The sequence below is a fragment of the Neomonachus schauinslandi genome, chromosome 16 (genome assembly GCF_002201575.2).
Source record: "Neomonachus schauinslandi chromosome 16, ASM220157v2, whole genome shotgun sequence".
Classification (NCBI taxonomy): Eukaryota; Metazoa; Chordata; class Mammalia; order Carnivora; family Phocidae; genus Neomonachus; species Neomonachus schauinslandi.
The window spans coordinates 6,103,965-6,123,895 of record NC_058418.1 but is presented as its reverse complement, the minus strand read 5'-3'; the positions used below and the strand labels follow the sequence as shown (position 1 = coordinate 6,123,895).

Genomic DNA, 19,931 nt, shown 5'->3' with positions numbered 1-19,931 from the left:
GGGGTCCACGGCCGAGACGTTGAGCGTGGCCGAGGCGGTGGTGTTCCCCGCCGAGTTCGTCACCATGCACGTGTACTGGCCCGTGTCCTGCACCGTGACGTTGGTGAAGTTGAGCGTGCCGTCGTGCAGGACGGAGATGCGCACGCGGTAGGAGCCGTGGGTCATGAGGGTGCCGTTGGGCGTCAGCCAGTTGACGGAGGTCATGGAGGTGCCCGTGCGACACTTGAGCTCGGCGGCCATGCCCTCCGTGACGTTCAGGTCCGTGGGCGGCTCCACGATGACCGGCGCGTAGCAGGTGAAGTGCGACTGGTCCAGCTCGCCGATGTAGCGGCCCTTGAGGCCGGCGGGCGCGTGGCAGCGGGCGCAGCACGTCGTGTTGCTGGGCACCGTCTCCTTGAGCCACCAGCTCAGCCAGAGCACGTCGCAGTTGCAGTGCCAGGGGTTATGGTTGAGGTGGACGCGCTCCAGGCGGTGCAGGGGCGTGAAGAGGTCGTGGGGCAGCGACATCAGGTTGTTGTGGGACAGGTTGAGCTCCTCCAGCGACTTGAGGTCGTCGAAGGCGTTGCGCTCGATGGTGGCCACCTGGGCGTGCATGAGCCACAGCTTGCGCAGGCTGGTGAGGCCCTGGAAGGAGCCGGGGCGGATCAGGTCCAGCCGGTTGCCTGACAGCTCCAACTCCTCCAGGCGCACCAGGGCCGTCAGGTTGGGGATGTCCTTGAGGTTGCACATGCCCAGATTGAGGTAGCGCAGGTTGACCAGGCCCTCGAAGGCCGCCTCCGAGATGTACTCCAGCCGCTTGAGCTCGCCCAGGTCCAGGCGCCGCAGGGAGGGCACGCGGTTGAAGGCGTACGAAGGGATGCTCTCGATGGGGTTGTTGCGCAGCCAGAGTTCCCGCAGCTTGGACAGGTACTCAAAGGCCTGCGTGGGCACCGTCGTGAGCCGGTTGTCGAACAGCTCCAGCGTGTTGAGGCTGGGCAGCCCGTTGAAGGCACCCACCTCGATTTTGCGCACCAGGTTCTTGCTCAGCTGCAGGATCTCCAGGTGCCGCAGGTGCTTGAACGTGTCCGTCCGGATCACCTGGGGTGGGGGAGGGGAGACACCGGTCAGCGAGGCCTGAACGCCTGGCCCCTGTGAGTGCGCAGCGGCCGCCCCTCCCTCTTTGCCGGTGGGAGTGTGAGACCGGATGGCCACTTTGGGAAACAGTTTGTTCCTCATGAGGCTCAACACACCGTGACACACGTTACGACACACGTTACTTACGACCGGGCCCGCCCACTGCCGAGTGTTTCCCCGGAGGGAGAGGAGAGCAGTTGTCCTTCCCAGGTTTTGTGATGGGTGCTCACAGCGCCTGTGTTCATTATGGCCTAACCAGACACGACCCGAATGTCTGTCAACCGCTCAAGGACCCACGCTGTGTGTCCGCACCGTGGAACACTATGGCTTCTGAGAAGGAAGCAACTATCCATACACACGACCAATCTCATGGGCGGGCGTCGTGTTGAGCAAAAGAAGCCAGACGTGAAGGAGCGTGAGTGGTAGGGTCTGTCCATGCCGCGTCCTACACGTGCTAAATGGTGGTCTCTAAGTGTGTGGGGGGAGGTCAGGCTGGCAAAGGGCATGAGAGAGCTTTCTGGGGTGATGGAAAGGTTCTCGGCTGGGGTGGTGGCTATCTGGATGAATAAGACTGTCAAAACTCCCCAGACTGTACCGAAAACAGGGGCATTTTGTTATATGTAAATTACACCTCAGGAAAAAAGATTAAAAATACTTACACCAACAGCTAACAGGCACTGAGCCCCACTTTGGCGCCAGACACCATTCTAAATGCTTTGTGGGCAACAACTCATGTAATCCGCCAAACTGTCCTACAAGATAGGTACTTACTCAGTATCTGGGACTATGAAATCCATAAAGCTCCGAAAACCGGAAGATTTTCCCTAACTTTGGTGCCAAATACCATTCGGTGGTAGAGCCTGATCAGAACTCACGTGAAGCTATTTAGAGCTTTTATTGATCCCACTCGTGACTATTCAAACACTTCACTCTAGAACTAGTCCCACACTTGCTAAGGGGTAGAAGGTCCCAGCGGGCGGTAGAAAATAAGCGCTGGACATCAGTGCCTCACTTTTTACCAGCAGATGTCAGAACATCTGGCCTCAAGGGCTTCACGGGAGGGATTATGAATTATCTCCATCTTAGCGGGAGGCAGAGAGAGGTGCAGTGACTCGCCCAAGGTCACACAGGAGGAGATGACAGACTTGCTATCTGACTAAGGCCATCTGTCTCCAGAGTCCCAGCTCTTAACCCCTGAACTTGGTTGCTACCTCTCAGGGCAGAGGCTGAGGGGCCACAGGAGGGGCGGTCCTGGGCTGGGCATGGGAGGCAGAATCTTACCAGATTCTCCTTAGTATTCGCAGGTGTGGCCCGATCACACAGCCATCAGATGGCATTTGTGAAGCCTGGTTAATGCCTTGAGGGAATGCTTGCATTATAATATTGAGGGGGAAATAGAGAACTCCAAATAGCATACTATGTGGGCACGACCTTGTACGGTTTATTTTATTTAAAGTTTTTATTTTTACATCATCCCTACGGCCAGTGTGGGTCGCAAACTCACAACCTTATCAAGAGTTGCACGCTCCACCAACTGAGCCAGCCAGGCGCCCTGTGACTTTGTAGACTTCTAAAAAGAAGCTGAAGAATTAGCTGTACTCATATATGCACCAAGAAAAGACCGTAAGTACATACTCCGGGCTCTTCTTGGCAGTGAACTCCAGCTGTCAGGGATTATGGACAATTTTTATTTACTTATTTCTTTAATGAACCCAAGGTACTTTTATAATAAGTAGCAAAACACTTTAAAAAGCTTTTTTAGGGGCGCCTGGGTGGCTCAGTCGGTTAAGTGTCTGACTCTTGATCTCAGCTCAGGTCTTGATCTTAGAGTCGTGAGTTCAAGCTCCGTGTTGGGGCTTGGAGCTGGGCATGGAGCCTACTTTTAAAAAAAGATATATAAATAAATAAATAAATATTTTTAAAAAAGACTGTACTTGAGAGGCACCCAGCTTAAGGAACAATAATATTCCTGACACTGTCATAATCACAGAGTAACAACAGCCACTGCTCATGTCAGTGCTACTCAGCAGAAATACAATGTAAGCTACATATTTACTTTTTAAATTTCCTAGAAGCCACGTTAAAAAAGAAAACCAAAGCAGGTGAAATCAATTTTAATAATATGTTTATTTAACCCAATATGTCTAAAATATTATGATTTCAACATGTAATCAATATGAGAACTTACGAAGGAGATATTTTACCCTCTTTCTGCACACAGTCTTCCAAACTCCGTGTGTGGTTTACAGCCCGTGCGCTCAGTGGCCCTGTGTGGCCAGTGTGGCCATCCTGTTAGGCCGTGCAGGTTACCAGGCGCTTCCTTGACTCCTCGAGGCTTTGTGAACACAACTGTGTTTTATCCTCCAGCTTTATGAACTAGGACTGTTAGTGCCCGTTTCCGAAAGGCGGGAACGGAGGCCCACGGAGGTGGCCAGTGGCTGGGACACCATCTGCGCAGTGAAGACAGAGCCTGGTTCGCATCCCGTCCCCACCTCCTGGCTATGGGGCCTGGTGGTTGGACTCTCTGGGCCTCCCATCCAGGGCTGGCCGTGAGGGGAGAATGAGAGCCACTTTGGGGGCCACACTGCGATCGCTGGAGAGTGCTTGGGGGCTCTTGTTGGTGTTCAGTATCGTGTGCACCATTGGGATCAGAGCCTGTGGAGGGCGGCTCTTGAGGCAGAGAGCCCCTTACTGCGCCATCTAACTGAAAATCAGGGACGTGAGCCTGACACGCGCTGGGGCCCGCCAGTTCCCCACCGGCCCTCCTTGTCCCATCCCCTCCTCTCCATCCCATGGCCCAGCCCCACTCAGCCTCTTCCTCTTCCACCTGGACACCGGTCCCAGATTTCTGTTTATGCCCACACCCCAGGTCCCTCCAGGAGCCCCATTATTCCCAGCACAAGTTTCTTCCGCTCCACACTGACGCAGACCAGGAATGACGCCCCATAGTGCCATCCCATAATAAGACCCAGTCTCTGCCCTCCCCTTCCTCCTCCCTTTCCTATTCATGGCAGGTCCCAGAACACAGCCTCTGAGGCTCTGCACTTGCTGTTCACTCTGCCAGGAAGAGCTTCCCCACTTTTTTTCTGGCCTCCTGACATCCGTCCTTTAACACCCAGCTCCCGTGCCCCCCCCCCCCCCCCCCCCCCCCCCCCCGCTGTCTACCTGCCCTTATCATCAGAGTCCAGGCCCCTCCAGGGGTTGCAGCGCTGCCCTGGGGTCCTTGCCTCCGTGGAAACCAGATTCCTGAGGAGAACAGCCCTGGGCACCTGGCCTGAGGAAGGAGTCTTTGTGGGCTCAGGGTGAAAGGGATAGACAAGGAGATACACTTGGGCTGTTAAAACTTTGTGATTCTCAGATCACGTGAATGGTTTCCAGGAACAGTGGGATGGAGTTTGGGTGGCCGGGGAAAACACAGCTCAGAGGAGCGACGGGGAAAGGACATCAGCTAAAACCTCCTGCGGCCTCAGTGGACATGAGCTAGAATAACAAAGCAGATTTCCATATGCCTTTTCCCCCCTGCTGATAAAAGTAATATATACTCATTTCAGGAAAAAGTCTAAGAAGAAAAGAAAAATGAGCCAAAGGACCTCTACTCATGTTAACTTACGTTAACAATTTGGTATACATCCTTCTAATCTTTTTTCCTTGCATATAATGCAGGGATATATCTCTTTTTTACCTTTTTTTATATTTCACAAAATTTTGGTGACATAATATTCTCTCCTTGGCCCTCATTTCCCCTTAATAGTAGTATTACACTGTAGGGGCGCCTGGCTGGCTCAGTCAGTAGAGCGTGTGACTCTTTGATCTTGGGGTTGTGAGTTCAAGCCCGACGTTGGGGGTAAAGATTACTTAAATAAAAATAAAACTTAAAAAAATAGTATTACACTGTATTTTCCCTTTCATGATATATGCTTCAAAAACAATTTTCATGGCTATCTAGAATTGCTTCCCAGGGTTATACCTCCTTTGGGACATTGAGTTGGAATTGCCAGGGTCAATTATTTATTTTCCGTAATACACTTCTGCCTTCTCTAATTTCCTGCAGTAAAGGTGGCTAACTTTTAGAGTGGGACGAAACCCCAGTAAATGCTATCACATGAAGGAGTCTGGTCTAAAGCTCGCTGGTGGCACCTGCAGGATCTGACTTCTGGGGACCAGGGGAGGGGCGGAGCACGCTGGCAGGATGGCCTTGAGGAGGGTTGGCTTGGGGTCTCTGCAGGCAACCGGCCTTGTACCCAAGACTAGGGGGCGCAGCCCCAGGACCCTGAGAAGCCCTGGGACCCGGCTCCCGTGGCCACGTGGTGGCTGCAGCCTCGGCTCCCCCCTCGGAGGGAGAACGAGGGAGCACCAGGAAGACCCGGGCTCATCCCATGAGGTGCTGCTACATGACAGCAGCAACAAAAAGCTTCCCTGATCAAACGTCTAAAGCCACGCAGTCCCTCCTGGAGGCGCCACTGCTGTGGGCTGGAAGTCCGGGAAGTCCTGTGGGGAAGGACGGTTCCACTTTGCTCCACTCTGGGTTTCCCAAACATCACAAGCACAGAACCCTCCTCGCAGGGTGCCTTTTATCATCACCCTGGGAAACACTGGTATGGCACAAAGCAGGCCCTCACTCGCCGTTTCTATTAAAAATAATAGTAAGGACAACTGCAGCAGCAGGAGGAGGATCCGGTTGTTGCTAATCACCAGGGGGAGAATGCAGTGGGCTCTTAAAAGGTTAGACTTGAGAGTTTGGACGAGAAATCTAGAACAAAAGGGCTGCTGGCCCAGGAGCCAAAGACAACTTGCCCTCATCCAGTCTCCGTGGCACTTAGCTCTGGGGCCTCCCCAGTTTCCAGCAAACCCATCTGCAAGCTGAGCAGGAAAGCACTGTGTGCCCACCTGCTCTTCCCTCCTTCCAGGGTCCCTGCTGTCAGTGCAGCCCCCCAGCCCAGCTTCCTGGTGGAAGGCGGCCTGCAGCCCTCCATGGCTCCCCAGTGCTCTCAGAGGAAATTGAGCCCGCATCAGAAGCCCTGCTTGGCCTGGCATCTGCCTGCCTCTCCCCTCCCCTCTGCACGGCCCCCTGCCCTTTGCAGTCCTCACTCCAGTGACATTCAGCCAATAACAACTCCTGGAACTATCTTTGCATATGCTGTTCCCTCTTCTCAGGATGTCCTTCCCTTTTTTTCTGCCTGGAAAATTCCTGCTCACTCCCTTGGATCCAGACCAAATATCCCTTATTTATTCATTCATCCATTGCTTTTTATTGCGTGGGGATAAAGCAGTTCTGAAGGAGCAAATGGGGGGGGGTCCTCACTGTGAAAGGGCATCGTGACATCGACCTTACAAAGTTGTCCACAAGACTCAAGGGAATCACTGACATTTGCTTAGCACAGGACTTGGCACTGCAGGTGCTCACTGAGCAGAGGTGACAAATGCCAGGCTCTGGACTGAGCATTTGTTGGTCGCATTAGCTGTCCCCCAGCAGCCCTGCAAGGCAGGTGTCATTAGGCTTACTTTTCGGAGAAGGAACCTGCTCAGTGAAGTCACATAATGAGAAAGCAGCGGAGCTGGGGTGTGAACCCGGAGGCCGAGGCTCAGTGAGGTCCAGTGACTCGGTAGGGCTGCCCACTGTGCCCACTGGGAAGCGCACAGCTGGGATTCCAGCTCACATCTCCCTGGTCCTCTGGAAAGAGTGACCGCAACTACCGTCTGTCCATAAGGTGCTTGCTGGCAGAGTCTGAGGCCGCTCCTGCTCTGTGTGCTTTGTCTCAGGAGCGATGGGAACGGCGTGTGTGAAGGGAGATGAGGGGCATTTCCAAGGGGGGTGGGGTCCCCCCAATCACTTTACTAATGCACTTGAGATCTAGGCAGGACGGGGGTGTTGCTGCAAAGGGAAGCCTGGTTTTATTGAAGATGTGCTGTAGGGTTGCTTTAAATAGTGAGTGCTTTTATTTTTACCAGGATTCCAGTCAATTCTCCCTCCTCTGCAGGATGCCTGGGGAGCAGCTTAGTGGGGAGTTGCCGGGTCTGGGTTTGAATCGTGGCTTTGCGGCTGACCAGCTGTGTGACCTTTGGCGAGTGTCCTAATATCTCTGAGCCCACTTTCCTCACAGGTACTGCAGGATCACTGTGAGGCTTGGACAAGGTCGAGAGTGCTTGGAACATGGCAAGCATGCAATAATATATATATCTAAAATTGTTGGTTCAGCTCATAGTGAGCATGACCATTTGTCCAACTTTGGGCATCCAGTTTCTTCCTCAGCATCTTTCTTCTACATTGGTTAACATGTAGTTCAGACACCACCACATCCTTGCTCACAGTCCTCCCAAGGCTCCCTATCACCCTCGACCTGGGGTCAGAGGCCCTGCAGGACTGTCCCATTGCCTCTCCTCTACTCCAGCCATAGGGAGATGTCTGGGTTCCACATGCTCTCCGTGCTCTGCCCAACATCTCTGCCTTTGCACAGGCCGCACCCCCTGCCTGGGATGCCATCCTCCTCCTTGTTCTCTGGGAAATTCCAGTTGTCATCCTCCAGCAAACCCTCTTTGTTCCCCTGCTCACTAACATGTCATACACATTCTCTTATCACACGGGCTTAATGCGTCCTTCTTCTTGGCTAGGCTATGAGTGGACGCCATCTGGATGGTTTCCGCATTCACTGTCCCCTAGTTCATGGCCAACTTCAGCCAAGCGTGTTGAGTGAATGGCCAGAATGGACAAGGCTTGGATTTGGAGAGCACCCCAGTTGTGTCAGCTGTTGTGTACCTGCACACCTTTTGGCCTGGGTGACAATTCCAACGTGTTGAAACCCTCAGTGACAGAACTGGCTCCAACTTACTCTTTTTTTTTGGTTAGCATTTGCCATCTTATTTGCTTTCATCCATTCTGACCTGGTGTCTTAGGTGTGTCTTTTGGATTTTGTTTTTAATATAGTCTGAAAATCTGTTTTAATTGGATGTTTAGTCCATTTACATTTATTGTAATTACTAATACATTGGGAATTATTCTCTTATTTTGTGCTTTTTGTTTGTCCTGATTTTTTGCAGCCTATTCTTTCTCTTTCCTGCCATCTTTTTCATTGATTTTCTTTTTATTCCATTTCCCCCATCTACTATTTTATAATTTTTAAAAAAGATTTTATTTATTTGAGAGTGAGTGAGTGAGAGAGATAGAGCACAAGCAGGGGGAATTGCAGGCAGAAGGAGAAGCAGATTCCATGCTGAGCAGGGAGCCCAACGTGGGGCTTGATCCCGGGACCCTGGGATCGTGACCTGAGCCATGATGCTTAACTAAGCCACCCAGGTGCCCCTCTAGTTTAGAATTTATATATTTTCCCTTTCTCTTCTTTTAGTGGTCACCTTTAAAATTTAACATGCATACCTAAAGACCACAGTCAGCCAGTTCCTCTCCTCTCCTCCCAAGCAATACAAGGCTGATCCCATCCCTACCCTGAAACAAAGCATCACCCTGGGCAGGTTCCTGATGAGGCAGAAGGGCAGAGCCACTAATTTGTTAAGTGCCTGTTGTGTACCAGACCCCGTACCAAATGCTCTGAGGTGGTGATCTTATTTAATTCTTGTGGAAATCCTGTCACGTGGGGGTTATCAGCCACATGTCTCTGTCTCCCCTCCTATCTGATGGTTTACTGCAGAGAGGAAAAGTTATCTGCCTTCAGTCTCACAGCTCCAAAGTAGCGGAACCAGGACTCGAAGTCTGCTTCTCCTCAATCTAAATAAATATGAAGTCTCTGTCATGTCTATCCACCCTAAGCCAAGAGGGTTGGGCTCTCTGTTGTTTCCAATGTATTCTTTGAGCTGTGGCGCTGGTTCCTTATTCAACCATTACCCACGTGTTGATTTGCTCATTTGACAGATATTCTTTGAGTGTCTGCTATGTGTCAAGTATCTTGCTGGGCTCTGGGGATCCAGCTGTGGACAAGAAAGACACAGCCCTGACTTCCCAGAGCCTGACCTCAAGTGAGGAGGACACTAAACATAATAATTATGCAAATGATCATTTAAATGGTGATGGTGTAAACAGCTCGCAGGTGTTGCCCTGCCTGTAGGGGGAGAGGCAGGTGTGGGCTGCTCCACAGCACAATTTGACCCCCCCGCCAGCAGATCATCTTAAACCGGGGCACTCCTGTGACCACTGGCCCAGGGTAGGATGGACAAGGTGGGGACTGGTTCTTGGAGTCTTGGAGTGGACACTGGGCCTGGAAGGACACTGATGTTCTGTGATGTTGCAGAGGAGGTAATCCTGGGGTCTCGCTTCTGACAGCCACCTAACAGCCAAGTGCCCACAGCCCCTCACTTCTTCAGCCCACGTTTGCTGAGCCCTCCTCCACACGCGCCTGGCTCTGTGCTCAGTATCAAGGGTACAGATGCCGATCAGGCAAGGGAAGGCGGCCCCATCGAGGACCACTCCCAACCCTAAGGGGGACCTCTCTTCTCCCTTCATCCTGGAACTTGGCCTATTCTTTAGGGGACTTTCCACTTCAGCTATGGTAGGTAAACATCACTAACACTGAAAATCCCCCCTGCATTCTGTTGGGGTTTTTAAGAAACTAAACCGTCAAGAAATCCTTTATTAAAAATTTAACTGTGGTAGGAAATGATTAAGTGAATTGTTCATCTTAACACTATGAAGATAAATTGTTTTTATACATTTTGAATGTAATGAACCAATAACAAAGTTTAGTAGCTTGCTGTCTTTTCTTGTGTTTTTTGCATTCACAATTTTAAAAACGTTGTTCTGTACCAAGTGCTTTTGTGATAACTTCTTGTAGTTCCTCCTTCCCTGAGATAAGGGCCTTGTGCCTCTCTTTTCAGCGGGGACTTCCTTGAGGGAGGCTGGCAGGCTTGGGGGCTCCTGCACTGAGCTTCTTGGGCCTAGACTCAGCCTCCCGGGGCCTCGGTATCCTCCTCTGTAACATGGGCGCAGGGGCCCTGAGGACTAAGTGAGAACAACCCCGTATCACAGCAACTCAGCAGAGCCCAGGGGCAGGGTGGCCACTTAGAACACAACATCTCCTTCAGTGAAATCCATAATTGTTTCTGTCAACCTCACCCCTTCGCGGCCCAACAACAAGTTCTAAACCTGCTCGAAGGTTCCAGGCCATGCTGGCACTGAGCTCTACCGGCAGGTGCCCAGAGGCTCCATGCCCCACCTTCCAGGAACCACACTGGGTGAGGGTGGCTGGAGCCAACTCTCAGCCCCCTCGGGCCAGCCCTCCACCGCTGCATGGGGCGGTGGGTGGGGAAGGGCTCTGGCCAGAGCTCAGCGGCCCCCACTATTAACCTGAGAGGAGAGAGCGCAAACTCCACTCTTCCTCAGCACCCCAGGCAGACTTAGACTTGTCTTGTCCCTGCCCCAGCCCCACCAACTGCTCTCACTCGTGAGCCCCGTAGCCTGCTGGTCACACCGCTGGAGTCCTGATGGCTGCCCCTTTACTACCTCTGTGACTTGGGGTCAAGTTTAGGCCTGCTTCCCCATCTGTGCAAGGGGATTATAAAATCTACGTCCTAGGATTGGTGAGAGGATTAAATGCCTTTTCACACATTAGGAGCTTAGTGCCTGAGAGCTTCTGTGACTTTCCTTCTCCTCCTCCACACTTGGGCTCATGCTGTCCCCTCCTGGAACACCATCCCAGCCTCTGCACCTGCTCAGGGCACTAGTCACTCAAGGCTCCCTAAAAAAAAGCCTTTCTCCTTGCTAAGGCTTCCTAACCATCCCTGCCCCGTGAGACCTCTTCCTCCCAGGTGCCCACCCCATTCACTCACACGTGTGACCATCCGTCCACTCACCCCGGCCTATTCCCCTCCCTCCTGCCCTCTCCCTCATCTCCTCCCATTCATCCACTTAGGAGCTGCCTTCTCAGGCCTCCTGGGGCAAGCCTTGCCCTGTTGGTGGAGTCTGGCCTGTTCCCCACCTCTGCACCAACTGGCACCCCTAGCCCAGACAGGCATCTGAACCTGGGTGTAGATAATGCCCGGGGAGGAGAGGTAAGATCTATATCAGGAGCTAAGTACACCCCAGCTTTGCCTAAGGCAGTGGGTGGGCGGGACCAGGAGAAGGCTCAGGCGGGCCAGACACCTCCTTCCCAGGGAGGCTCCCTGGCCCCCTGCCCTGCCCCCTCGCCCCTGATTGCTCAGCTCCCACCTCCATCAGGAGCACTGAGCAGGTCCTGTTCACTGTGCCTACAGAAGAGCCTGGCACACAGTAGTTGCTCAATAAACGAATCAGGGTTGTGAACTGGGGGCCGCAGAGTGACAAGCCAGGGCCCGGCAGGCACAGGATGGGCAGTCAGTACAGGGAGAGGGCCTCATGGTCTCAGGGCAGCTCCCAGCATGGAGCCTGCTTCCATGTGGGGCGAGACTCACTTCTGGGTGTCATAGTCGTGAGGATTAAACTAGATATCGAATCCTCGAGGAAAGGTGCCTGGTGCCAGGCAAGTGCAGAACGTGGCCGTGGCCATTCAAGGTCAAGGCGTGTTTTCCGCAGGGCTGGAAGGGCAGGGCTGGGCAGTGTCTGGGCCCAGCGGAGGGCAGCCCGAATGTGGTGTGGCTGGGTCAGGGACAGGCCAGCCTGGGAAGGGTCTTTGCTGCAAGGGGAGCACTAGCCGGTTTAAAGTCCAGGGATGACGCGGTGACTCTGATTGGGGCGGGGAACAGCGGGAGACGGGAAGACTGGAGGAAGCTGGGGCGAGTGTCCCAATGAGCAAGGACAAGGCCAGAGGAGGGGCTGGCTGTGTGGACAGAGTCAGAGCTCCGATACAATGTTGTGATTGTATCACCAGGGATACAGAGAGCCCAGATAACTACGAATTAGGAAACGTCTGGAATAGTGTGGAAAATATCCAGTTCTGCAGCCAGACTGCCTGGGCTAAGTCCCAATTCCTCTCCGGACTGTGGCCTCTTGCACAAGGGCCTTCCTCTCCTACACCACGGTCTCCCCAGCCTGTGACATGGTTAAGAACAGGACTTACTCACAGGGCTGTTGTGGAAAGAGCCTGGAGCATGGCTGGGGGCCACACACATCCCCCTCCTCCCACCCTCCCTGGTGAGAGGCGGGCTCAGAGAGGTGATGTAATTAATGGAGGGGGAGACAGCGTTCTTCTGTCTCTCAGGCCTCAGCTACTCAACTAAAACATGGGGACCCCCACCTGTCCCTCTCCTGGGAGGCCACACGGCTCTGTAAGATGGCAAGACCTTTTCTGATTTGTTGATTTCATGGTTGTGTTTTGGGCCAGTGGTGACTTGACAAGTGTGCACAAGTGTGATCAATACATTTGGGATGCCATGGGGATCGGGGGGCCTTGACCTGATTGGGGGTTCAGGGAAGGCACCTCTGAGGTTGAGACATTTCCCTGAGTCAGTAAAGACCAGGGTGGGGGCTCCTGGGTGGCTCAGTCGTTTAGCATCTGCCTTCGGCTCAGGTCATGATACCGGGGTCCTGGGATGGAGCCCCGCGTTGGCTCCCTGCTCCGCAGGAAGCCTGCTTCTCCCTCTCCCACTCCCCCTGCTTGCGTTCCCTCTTTCGCTGTGTCTCTGTCAAATAAATAAATAAAAATCTTAAAAAAAAAAAAAAGACCACGGTGACCGTGACAAAGGTCTCACTGTCAACACTTGCTAGAGCTGCTCAGGAGCAGGCCACTCGCCAGCGTCCCCTGCTAGGTCCTCAGGAGCGAACATACATACACTGCCTCATGTGACCAGCATCCCCCACTAGCACACAGCGGCGCTCAGGACATTTGTCCAAAGAACGAAGGCATTGAATTTCTCAGCAGCTCTATGTTATTATCCCCATTTCACTGATGACGAAACTGAGGCCCAGACGGGTTCGATAATGTACCCCAGGAAGAGCTGTGAGTCACACCTCACTGTCCCCCACAATCATAAGTGCTGGTGCTGAGCAGATGAAGGGGAGAGTGGAACAGCATTCCAGAAAGAGGGAACATCAAGCGTGAAGGCACCGAGCTGAGTGGGAGTGGAAGGGGGCCAGCGTGAGGGCCCAGCGATGCAGGAGGCCGGTGGGGCCACGTCCTGAAGGGTTCTGTCTTGGGTAGGCTCAGACGGGGAAGGTGACAGGTGGGACACCTGGGGGATTGAGCTCCGATGGAGTCGGACTCCACTACCCGTATGGCTCGCTGACAGTCCCAGGGGCGTGCGGTCAGGCCTGAGCCCAAGGCGCCCTGGGCACCAGTTCTGCTCCAGCCCGCAGCACGCAGGCCCCTCTCCACGGAGTGAACGGGAAGGAGTCCCACTGTGCCTGCCGTGGCTCAGGAGGAGTCTACATCTAAAGTCAGGACGAGGGAGAACCCCACACTGGAAACAAGCCAAATGCCCATCAATAGGAAATGGATGAAGAGATGGTGGTAACTTCATGGGACAGAATATCATCCAACAATAAAAGGGTAAGAGGGGAAGCACTGTGGCTTCGAGACAGGACAAGGAGGAGTCCCGGCAGCCGCGGGGAGCACACAGAAGCCGGGCAGACAGAAGTGTAGACACGAGATTCTGTGCATGAGGCTCAGAAGTGAGGAGTCAGGGGAGGGGCTGTCTCGTGAAATGGGAGAAGTAATTCTGTCCTCATGGGAATGAAGAGGTCCCTGCAGGAAAAGCACTCCCAGTCCCCCGCTCAGGGTCAGTGCTCAGCAAACTGGTTTCTCTTCCCTTCTCCGGGGTCAGGTGAGCAAATCCCAGTACAGACTTCTGTCTTCAGCTTGTACAACCTTTTGTACATATTATTTTTAAGTATAACTTTTCCTTGATTACAAAAAGTACCCAGTGCCCTCACTGAAGAAAATTTAGACGTTAAAGAGAGTGAAAAGAAGAAACTCAATATCCTCCAGAACACTAGTGCGAAGAGAAAGGCAGTATGAACAGTTCTGAGTGGTCCCTGCGTTTTATTTTTGCTTTCCCTGCAGTGTTTAAAACACATGGGACGTCCTACTTGCATCCTTTGAGAGCTCAGGATCCTATTCTAAGCATTTCCCTGTGTCATTGGATATTCTTCGAAGCTCTGTTTTGAATAGCTGCATAACATTCTGTTGTAAGAACCAATGCCAGGATGACCAAGAACTGAGCCGGCTTCCACCCTCTGGCCCTTGGGCCATCCTTCGACCTCACTCTCTGAAGCACCTCTAAGCCCCTCTTTCGGGTGGGTGGATTGGTTTCTTAGGACAGAGGCACCCTTCCTTGTCGAGTGCCCTCACACACTGCCCAAACGACCTCATGGCGGACCCCGAGGGACCCCGGGCAGCTCCCTGAAAGCTCCATGGCTCCATGTACTTTGTTAGGTTAAGTACATGCATGACCTCTGACCCAGCGATCCCCCTGGTGTGTATACCAAAGATGTTATCACGCAGCTTCCAAAGGGGTCTCCAGGGAGAATTTGTGGTGGAGGCAGCTCCACGCCTCCCAGGTGTCTGTCCTGACTTGGGAGGTGGAGGGCAGGAAGTGGGGGGGCACCCATCAAGGAGAATTCTGCAGCAGTTAAAGCAGCAGAGTAGACACACACACACACACACACACACACACACACACACACGCACATACCCCGATGTGGATGGCTCTTAAAACCCAGGCTGGGTGAAAACAGTGAGACAAAGAAAGCCATCTATAATGCAGCTTCATTTACATAAATTAAAAATACATGCACACAAAGCAACAATAAGCATTTTGCGAGAACACACACAAGCAGAAAGATCCACAGTAAACACATTAGGGCAATTGGCTCCGGGGAGGAGGGGAACAGAGCGGGGACAAGGGTACAAGGCAGTGGAGGAAGAAGGAGAAGGCACGAGGCCTCTGTGCCCAGGGAGGACCCCAGCCTCGTGGAGGAGGAGCAGGCCTGTGCGGGGGGGAGCAGGGGGGCTGTGTGAAGTGTGAGGGCACTGGCACATGGCCTGAGGGGCATGGGGGCTGGGAGGTAGGGGGCCTCTGCCTAGAAGGTATCTCCTTGAGCTCTGGGCTTGCACACCCCTGTCCCATCTCAGAAACAATTAGGGGCCCGTGGAAGACTGCAGATGGTTAAAAATTATTTTGCTCCTGAAGGGCATGTGCTGTCCCTGTCATGTCTCAGAACAGCGTTTGAGCCCTCCCCGAAGGTGGATGCCACTGTTCTAGAGAGGCAGGTGGTTCTTGCAGGCGCTGCAGGGACCCGCCTTCCGTGCGCGCGCGCGCGGACACACACACTGCCAAGTCCTCAAGGTGGGAGCTCGGGAGGCGGCCTTCCTTCCATAGACAAACATCTGCTGAGCACCTAGTGTGTACCAGGCTCTGTTCAGGTGCTGGGCATACAGCAGGGAGCACGGTGAAGTCCCCACCCTCGTGGGAGTGACCATCAGTGCGGAGCCAGACAACAAGCAAGTGACCATGGACAGGACAGGGCAGACTCTCGGATCCCCAGAACTCTGGCCATTTCTATGGGGCTTTGGTGTCAGGCCGTGTGTATGCGTGCGTGTGTGTGCGTGTGTGTGTGTGTGCGCACACACACACGCACACACTCCCATGCAAGTGTGGGGAAAGCACCAGCCATTGTGAGGGAGGACAACACCCAGAGAGCAGGACACACAGGACTTGTAGGGCAGCGCCTCTGTGATCTTCCCTCTAACCCTGAGATTCTGCTTCTAGGAATTTATCCCAAGGGCGGGTTCTGGAAAGTTCCAAGAATGCGCACCAGGGATGTTGACCACAGTGCTGTCTCTATCACTTCCAGCACTGGGAAGAAGGGACCGGCGCAGTAATGGGAAGGCCATGCACCGGGATCCCACGTAGCCACTAACACTGACGTTTTAGACGAGTGTCAGCGTCAGGGAGAAAGATGCTCCTATTATGCTCTCAGGTGTCTAAAGTCAGCTGCAAACCAGTATCAAGTGGTGTGATTTCATTCTTTCCACTTTCCAAAAAGTAAAGAAAAAAAAAAGCCAGAAATCCGTTGGCCAGGGCTGCCCACCGGACACACACCGGGAGCATGCGTGGAGAGGATCTGAACGGAAAGAACTAGATGCTAATGGGGTTACCTGTTTGTCAAATTCCGCTTGGCTTTTGTCCCTGTGTTTTTACTTAGGTGTATTTTCTAGTTTTTCTAAATTAATTTGCATTCATTCTGTAATAAATAATTTAAAAATCCATTGACATGGGCACAGGAAAGAGCCAGGAAGGCTTTAAAACAAAATATAAACAGTAGTTACTTATATCTAGGTGGTGGGACTAGGATGATTTTTTTTCATTTTTTTATTTGGATAATTAAAAAGTTATTTCCTCAAGCTCCTTTGATGGTTCCCTCGGCAGCCTCAATCCCGCCCCCCACCTGCAGGGTGTCCCCGAAGGGAGGCCCGTTTCACTGAATGTTCACAAGAGTCCACTCTCGGGGGCAGGACACTCTCCACCCTGGGGGAGCAGGCAGTTTGGGGGCGCATGATGCATGCCTACAGCAGACCTGTGCATGACTTACAAATTAGTTCACCCACGTCCATGGGGCTCCATCCCTCTGACAGGGGTGTGGATCAAAAGTCTGGAAGCCAGGGCGCCTGGGTGGCTCAGTTGGTTAAGCGACTGCCTTCGGCTCAGGTCATGATCCTGGAGTCCCGGGATCGAGTCCCGCATCGGGCTCCCTGCTCAGCGAGGAGCCTGCTTCTCCCTCTGACCCTCCCCCCTCTCATGTACTCTCTCTCATTCTCGCTCTCTCAAATAAATAAATAAAATCTTTAAAAATAAAATAAAATAAAAAAAAAACGCACAGCTCTGCCCTCAGAGCATCATTTATAGCCCACCTCAGTCACGGTCACAGTGAATCGGATGGCAAGTGCCCCATCGGAGCACCAACCATGTGCCGACATGGGACTAGGCACGTGAGAGTGCTTAGATCTCCAAATGTCATACCACCTCTGGGAAGCGGGCACACGAGCTCACTGCACAGCAAAGGAGTGCTCGCCAGGTGCCAGAAGATTCTAAGTCCTTGACAAGTATGAAACCCATCAGTCCTCACCCAGCCCCTTGGGGCAGGGGCTCTGTCATCCCCGTTTTTCAGATAAAGAAACTGAGACGCGAAGTCATGCCCTCACGAGCCCACATGGAGCCATGTGGACAGCACAGAGGCCTCGTGCAAGGGTCACTCTACACACCTGTGACTCCGGGGCCAGGCCAAGGGCTCACCTGTCCTGTACTGTGGGAGGCAGGCAGGTGGTCCTACCCCTGAGCCCCAACACGCTGGACAAAGACAGGGAACCTCACGTGAGAAAACCCAGACAGACTGAGCTCAAGTTAATAGGATGCAAACAGGATCTCGTAAGTGCCAAGGGGACACCCAGAAGGCCTTTGCCAGCTCGAGCAGGAGGACCCGGCCACCACCTGTGCCCCCCCGCCCCCACTGGCTGCTGGCCCAGCTCACCTGGATGCCGTTCTCCTGCAGGTTCAGGTACCGCGTGTTGACAGGGATGCTGGCCGGGACCTCAGCCAGCTCTCTCCGCGTGCAGATCACCCGGCTGGCCTGGTTGCTGCAGGAGCAGGCCGCGGGGCAGGAGGTGGCCGGCGGGGAGCCCCCTCCGGCCGCCAATGTCATGGCCACGCCGCCCCCGCTGGTCCCCAGGGGTGGGGAGAAGAGCCAGAGGAAGAGCAGGGCCCCATGGGGCCAGGACATCCTACCGGGCGGCAGTGGGGGGCACGGGGAGCTGCGGGCGCACGCCATCCTCAATGTTCATGCTCCGCGAGGGCGCCGGGGGGCTGTGGAGTGGAGAGAGAGGGAGAGGCTCAGTGAAGGACAGGGACCCTGTGTGTGGTCCGCCTGCTTCCCAACCCCCAGGCGGCTCTCTGCCGGCCACCATCACCTCCCTGCTCCGCTCAAGACCCGAAGGGTGGGGCTCCCCCAGCCCCCCTGGTGGTGACCCACCTGCTGAGGGCAGCAGAGACAAGGGCCAACCCTGCCCTTCTTGCATTGTCTCAAGTCATTCCTGACCGGAAGAGTATACCCATTTCGTAGAACTGACAACTGAGGCAGGGGTGGGGTGGGGAGAAAAAGGCTGCCCAAGGCAGTTGGCCAGTAATGGAGAAGTCAGTCCGATTCAAAACTTAGTTCTCTGCATGGTTTCAGAAAGGTAGATAAAGAGGTAGAGATGGAGGGAGAGAAAGAGAGACAAACAGACGAAGGAACAGAGAGAGGGTGACGTGCCAGGTCTGGAAGTCTGGGGTGGGGGGCCGGGGCTCTGGAGTCTGGCTTCCCTCACAGGCCCCATCCAAGTATTCTCACCGCCTGCAGGACCTCCTGTCCCTTCATCCTATTCCCGCCCAGGAGTGTTTGCCAAGAGACAAGCTTCCCAGCACCAAACACCCTCCACACGGGGCCCAGCCGCAGGCTCCCGTCAGACTCCCGTCACCCGTCCGGGCCGTGGGCCTCGCAGCAGCCACAGAGAGTTGAGTTAGACTCAAAGGAAGAACTTGAAGAAGGTGAGGTGCCAGACAAGGCAACTGTGGAGGTGAAGTGTGGGCAGGAGAGGCTGGGAGGCCACGGGGTGGGAGGGAGGAGGCAGACTGGAGAAGACAAAGGGGGAGGAGGTGGCCGAGGGGGACCTGGGAGGGCTGCACACCCCCCCCGACCCCCATTGGCCCTGAGGTTGCAGGTGCTCAAGGCAAAGGCAGCGGGTGGTGGGTGGCTCCGGTGGGTGGGTGGGTGCTGGGACAGCTGGTGGGGAAGGGGTTGGGGGCAGGGCTCTGGGCGGGGGTGGGCGGGTGGGGCCAGGACCAGACGGAAGGGGACGGACTGATCGTAACAACAATGGCAAGAACTATAATAATAATAGCTTCAGCGTTGGGGGGAGACCTTTCTACGCCCCAGTCTCAGCACACATGGTGTTCTCATTTAGGCCTCACAGAAACCGGAGGAGGAAGGTGTTAGGACGCCCAATCTACAGATGAGGACACTGAGGCGCTAGGAGGGGGCGCAACTCATCCCAGCACGGAGCTGGCCGGTGGGTGGCAGAGGGGGATTGTGGCCCTGGGCGCACCCTCCCTTCCACGCAGCGTCTTGAGTACACACACAAGTGCACCCACAGCAGCAGGCTGCGCTCCAGCACCGACCCACTTCCCCACCAGTGAGGGTCGAGGGCAGCGGTCTGCACAACATGCACAGTAGAGCAGTGCTGGGCACACCCTCATTCAGCGGGCTCTCAGAGCCACGGACACAGGGCCACCCCCCAACCCATGCGTGTACACACACACACACACACACACACACACTCACTTCCTCCTTCGGCAGTTTTCAAGATCATTTTAACTCAGATAAAAATGCATGTGCGTAGTCTGTGTGCCTGAATGCTTGTGTGAGAGCCTGAGCTGGAGAGACGGAGAGATGGAGAGACAGGGAGACAGAGAGACCTAGAGAGACAGAGAGGGGGAGGGGTTGATTCTGAGTCTGTATCCCGGACTCCTTTTTCCCCCTGGGGGGCTAGGGGCTGTGTGTGCCTCTGTCTGCAAGTCATGTGAGCGCAGCGGGGTCTCCGCTTCTCGAGTGTGATGGGGGGGGGTGTCTATGCCGTTCCCTTTCCCATTTCCTAAGACCGGTGATGACCCAGCCCACACCCTTCAAACCCCTGGGCTGGCGCTGCCCAACGGGGCCAGAAATTGCAGCTGGAGAACCCCCAGGCCAGGATGCCCCCAGTAGCCACCCCAGGCCCAGGCCCGCTGCCGCGTCTCTACCTCCGCATCTGTCCCCATCTCTCCTGCAGACAGCCCGCAGCCCCCCCCCCCCGCATCACAGCTTCTGCAGCGGCGGGGCCTCCCGCCCCTTCCCTCCTTGCCCTCAGCCATCTCCGTCCTTGTCCCCCCCCCCC

General features: G+C 54.3%; 1 protein-coding gene across 1 annotated transcript in view; it reads right to left on the bottom strand.

Moving 5' to 3' along the window:
• LRRC4B (leucine rich repeat containing 4B) overlaps nt 1–17,794 on the bottom strand; it is an 18,932-nt gene extending 1,138 nt beyond the window's left edge. The window contains exons 1-2 of the mRNA XM_044922280.1: nt 17,498–17,794; nt 8–1,077 (exon numbers count right to left, since the gene is read on the bottom strand). Of these exons, the coding sequence (XP_044778215.1) occupies nt 8–1,077; nt 17,498–17,794 (1,367 nt within the window). The remainder of the gene's footprint in view (nt 1–7; nt 1,078–17,497) is intronic.
• Nucleotides 17,795–19,931: the final 2,137 nt, after the last annotated feature.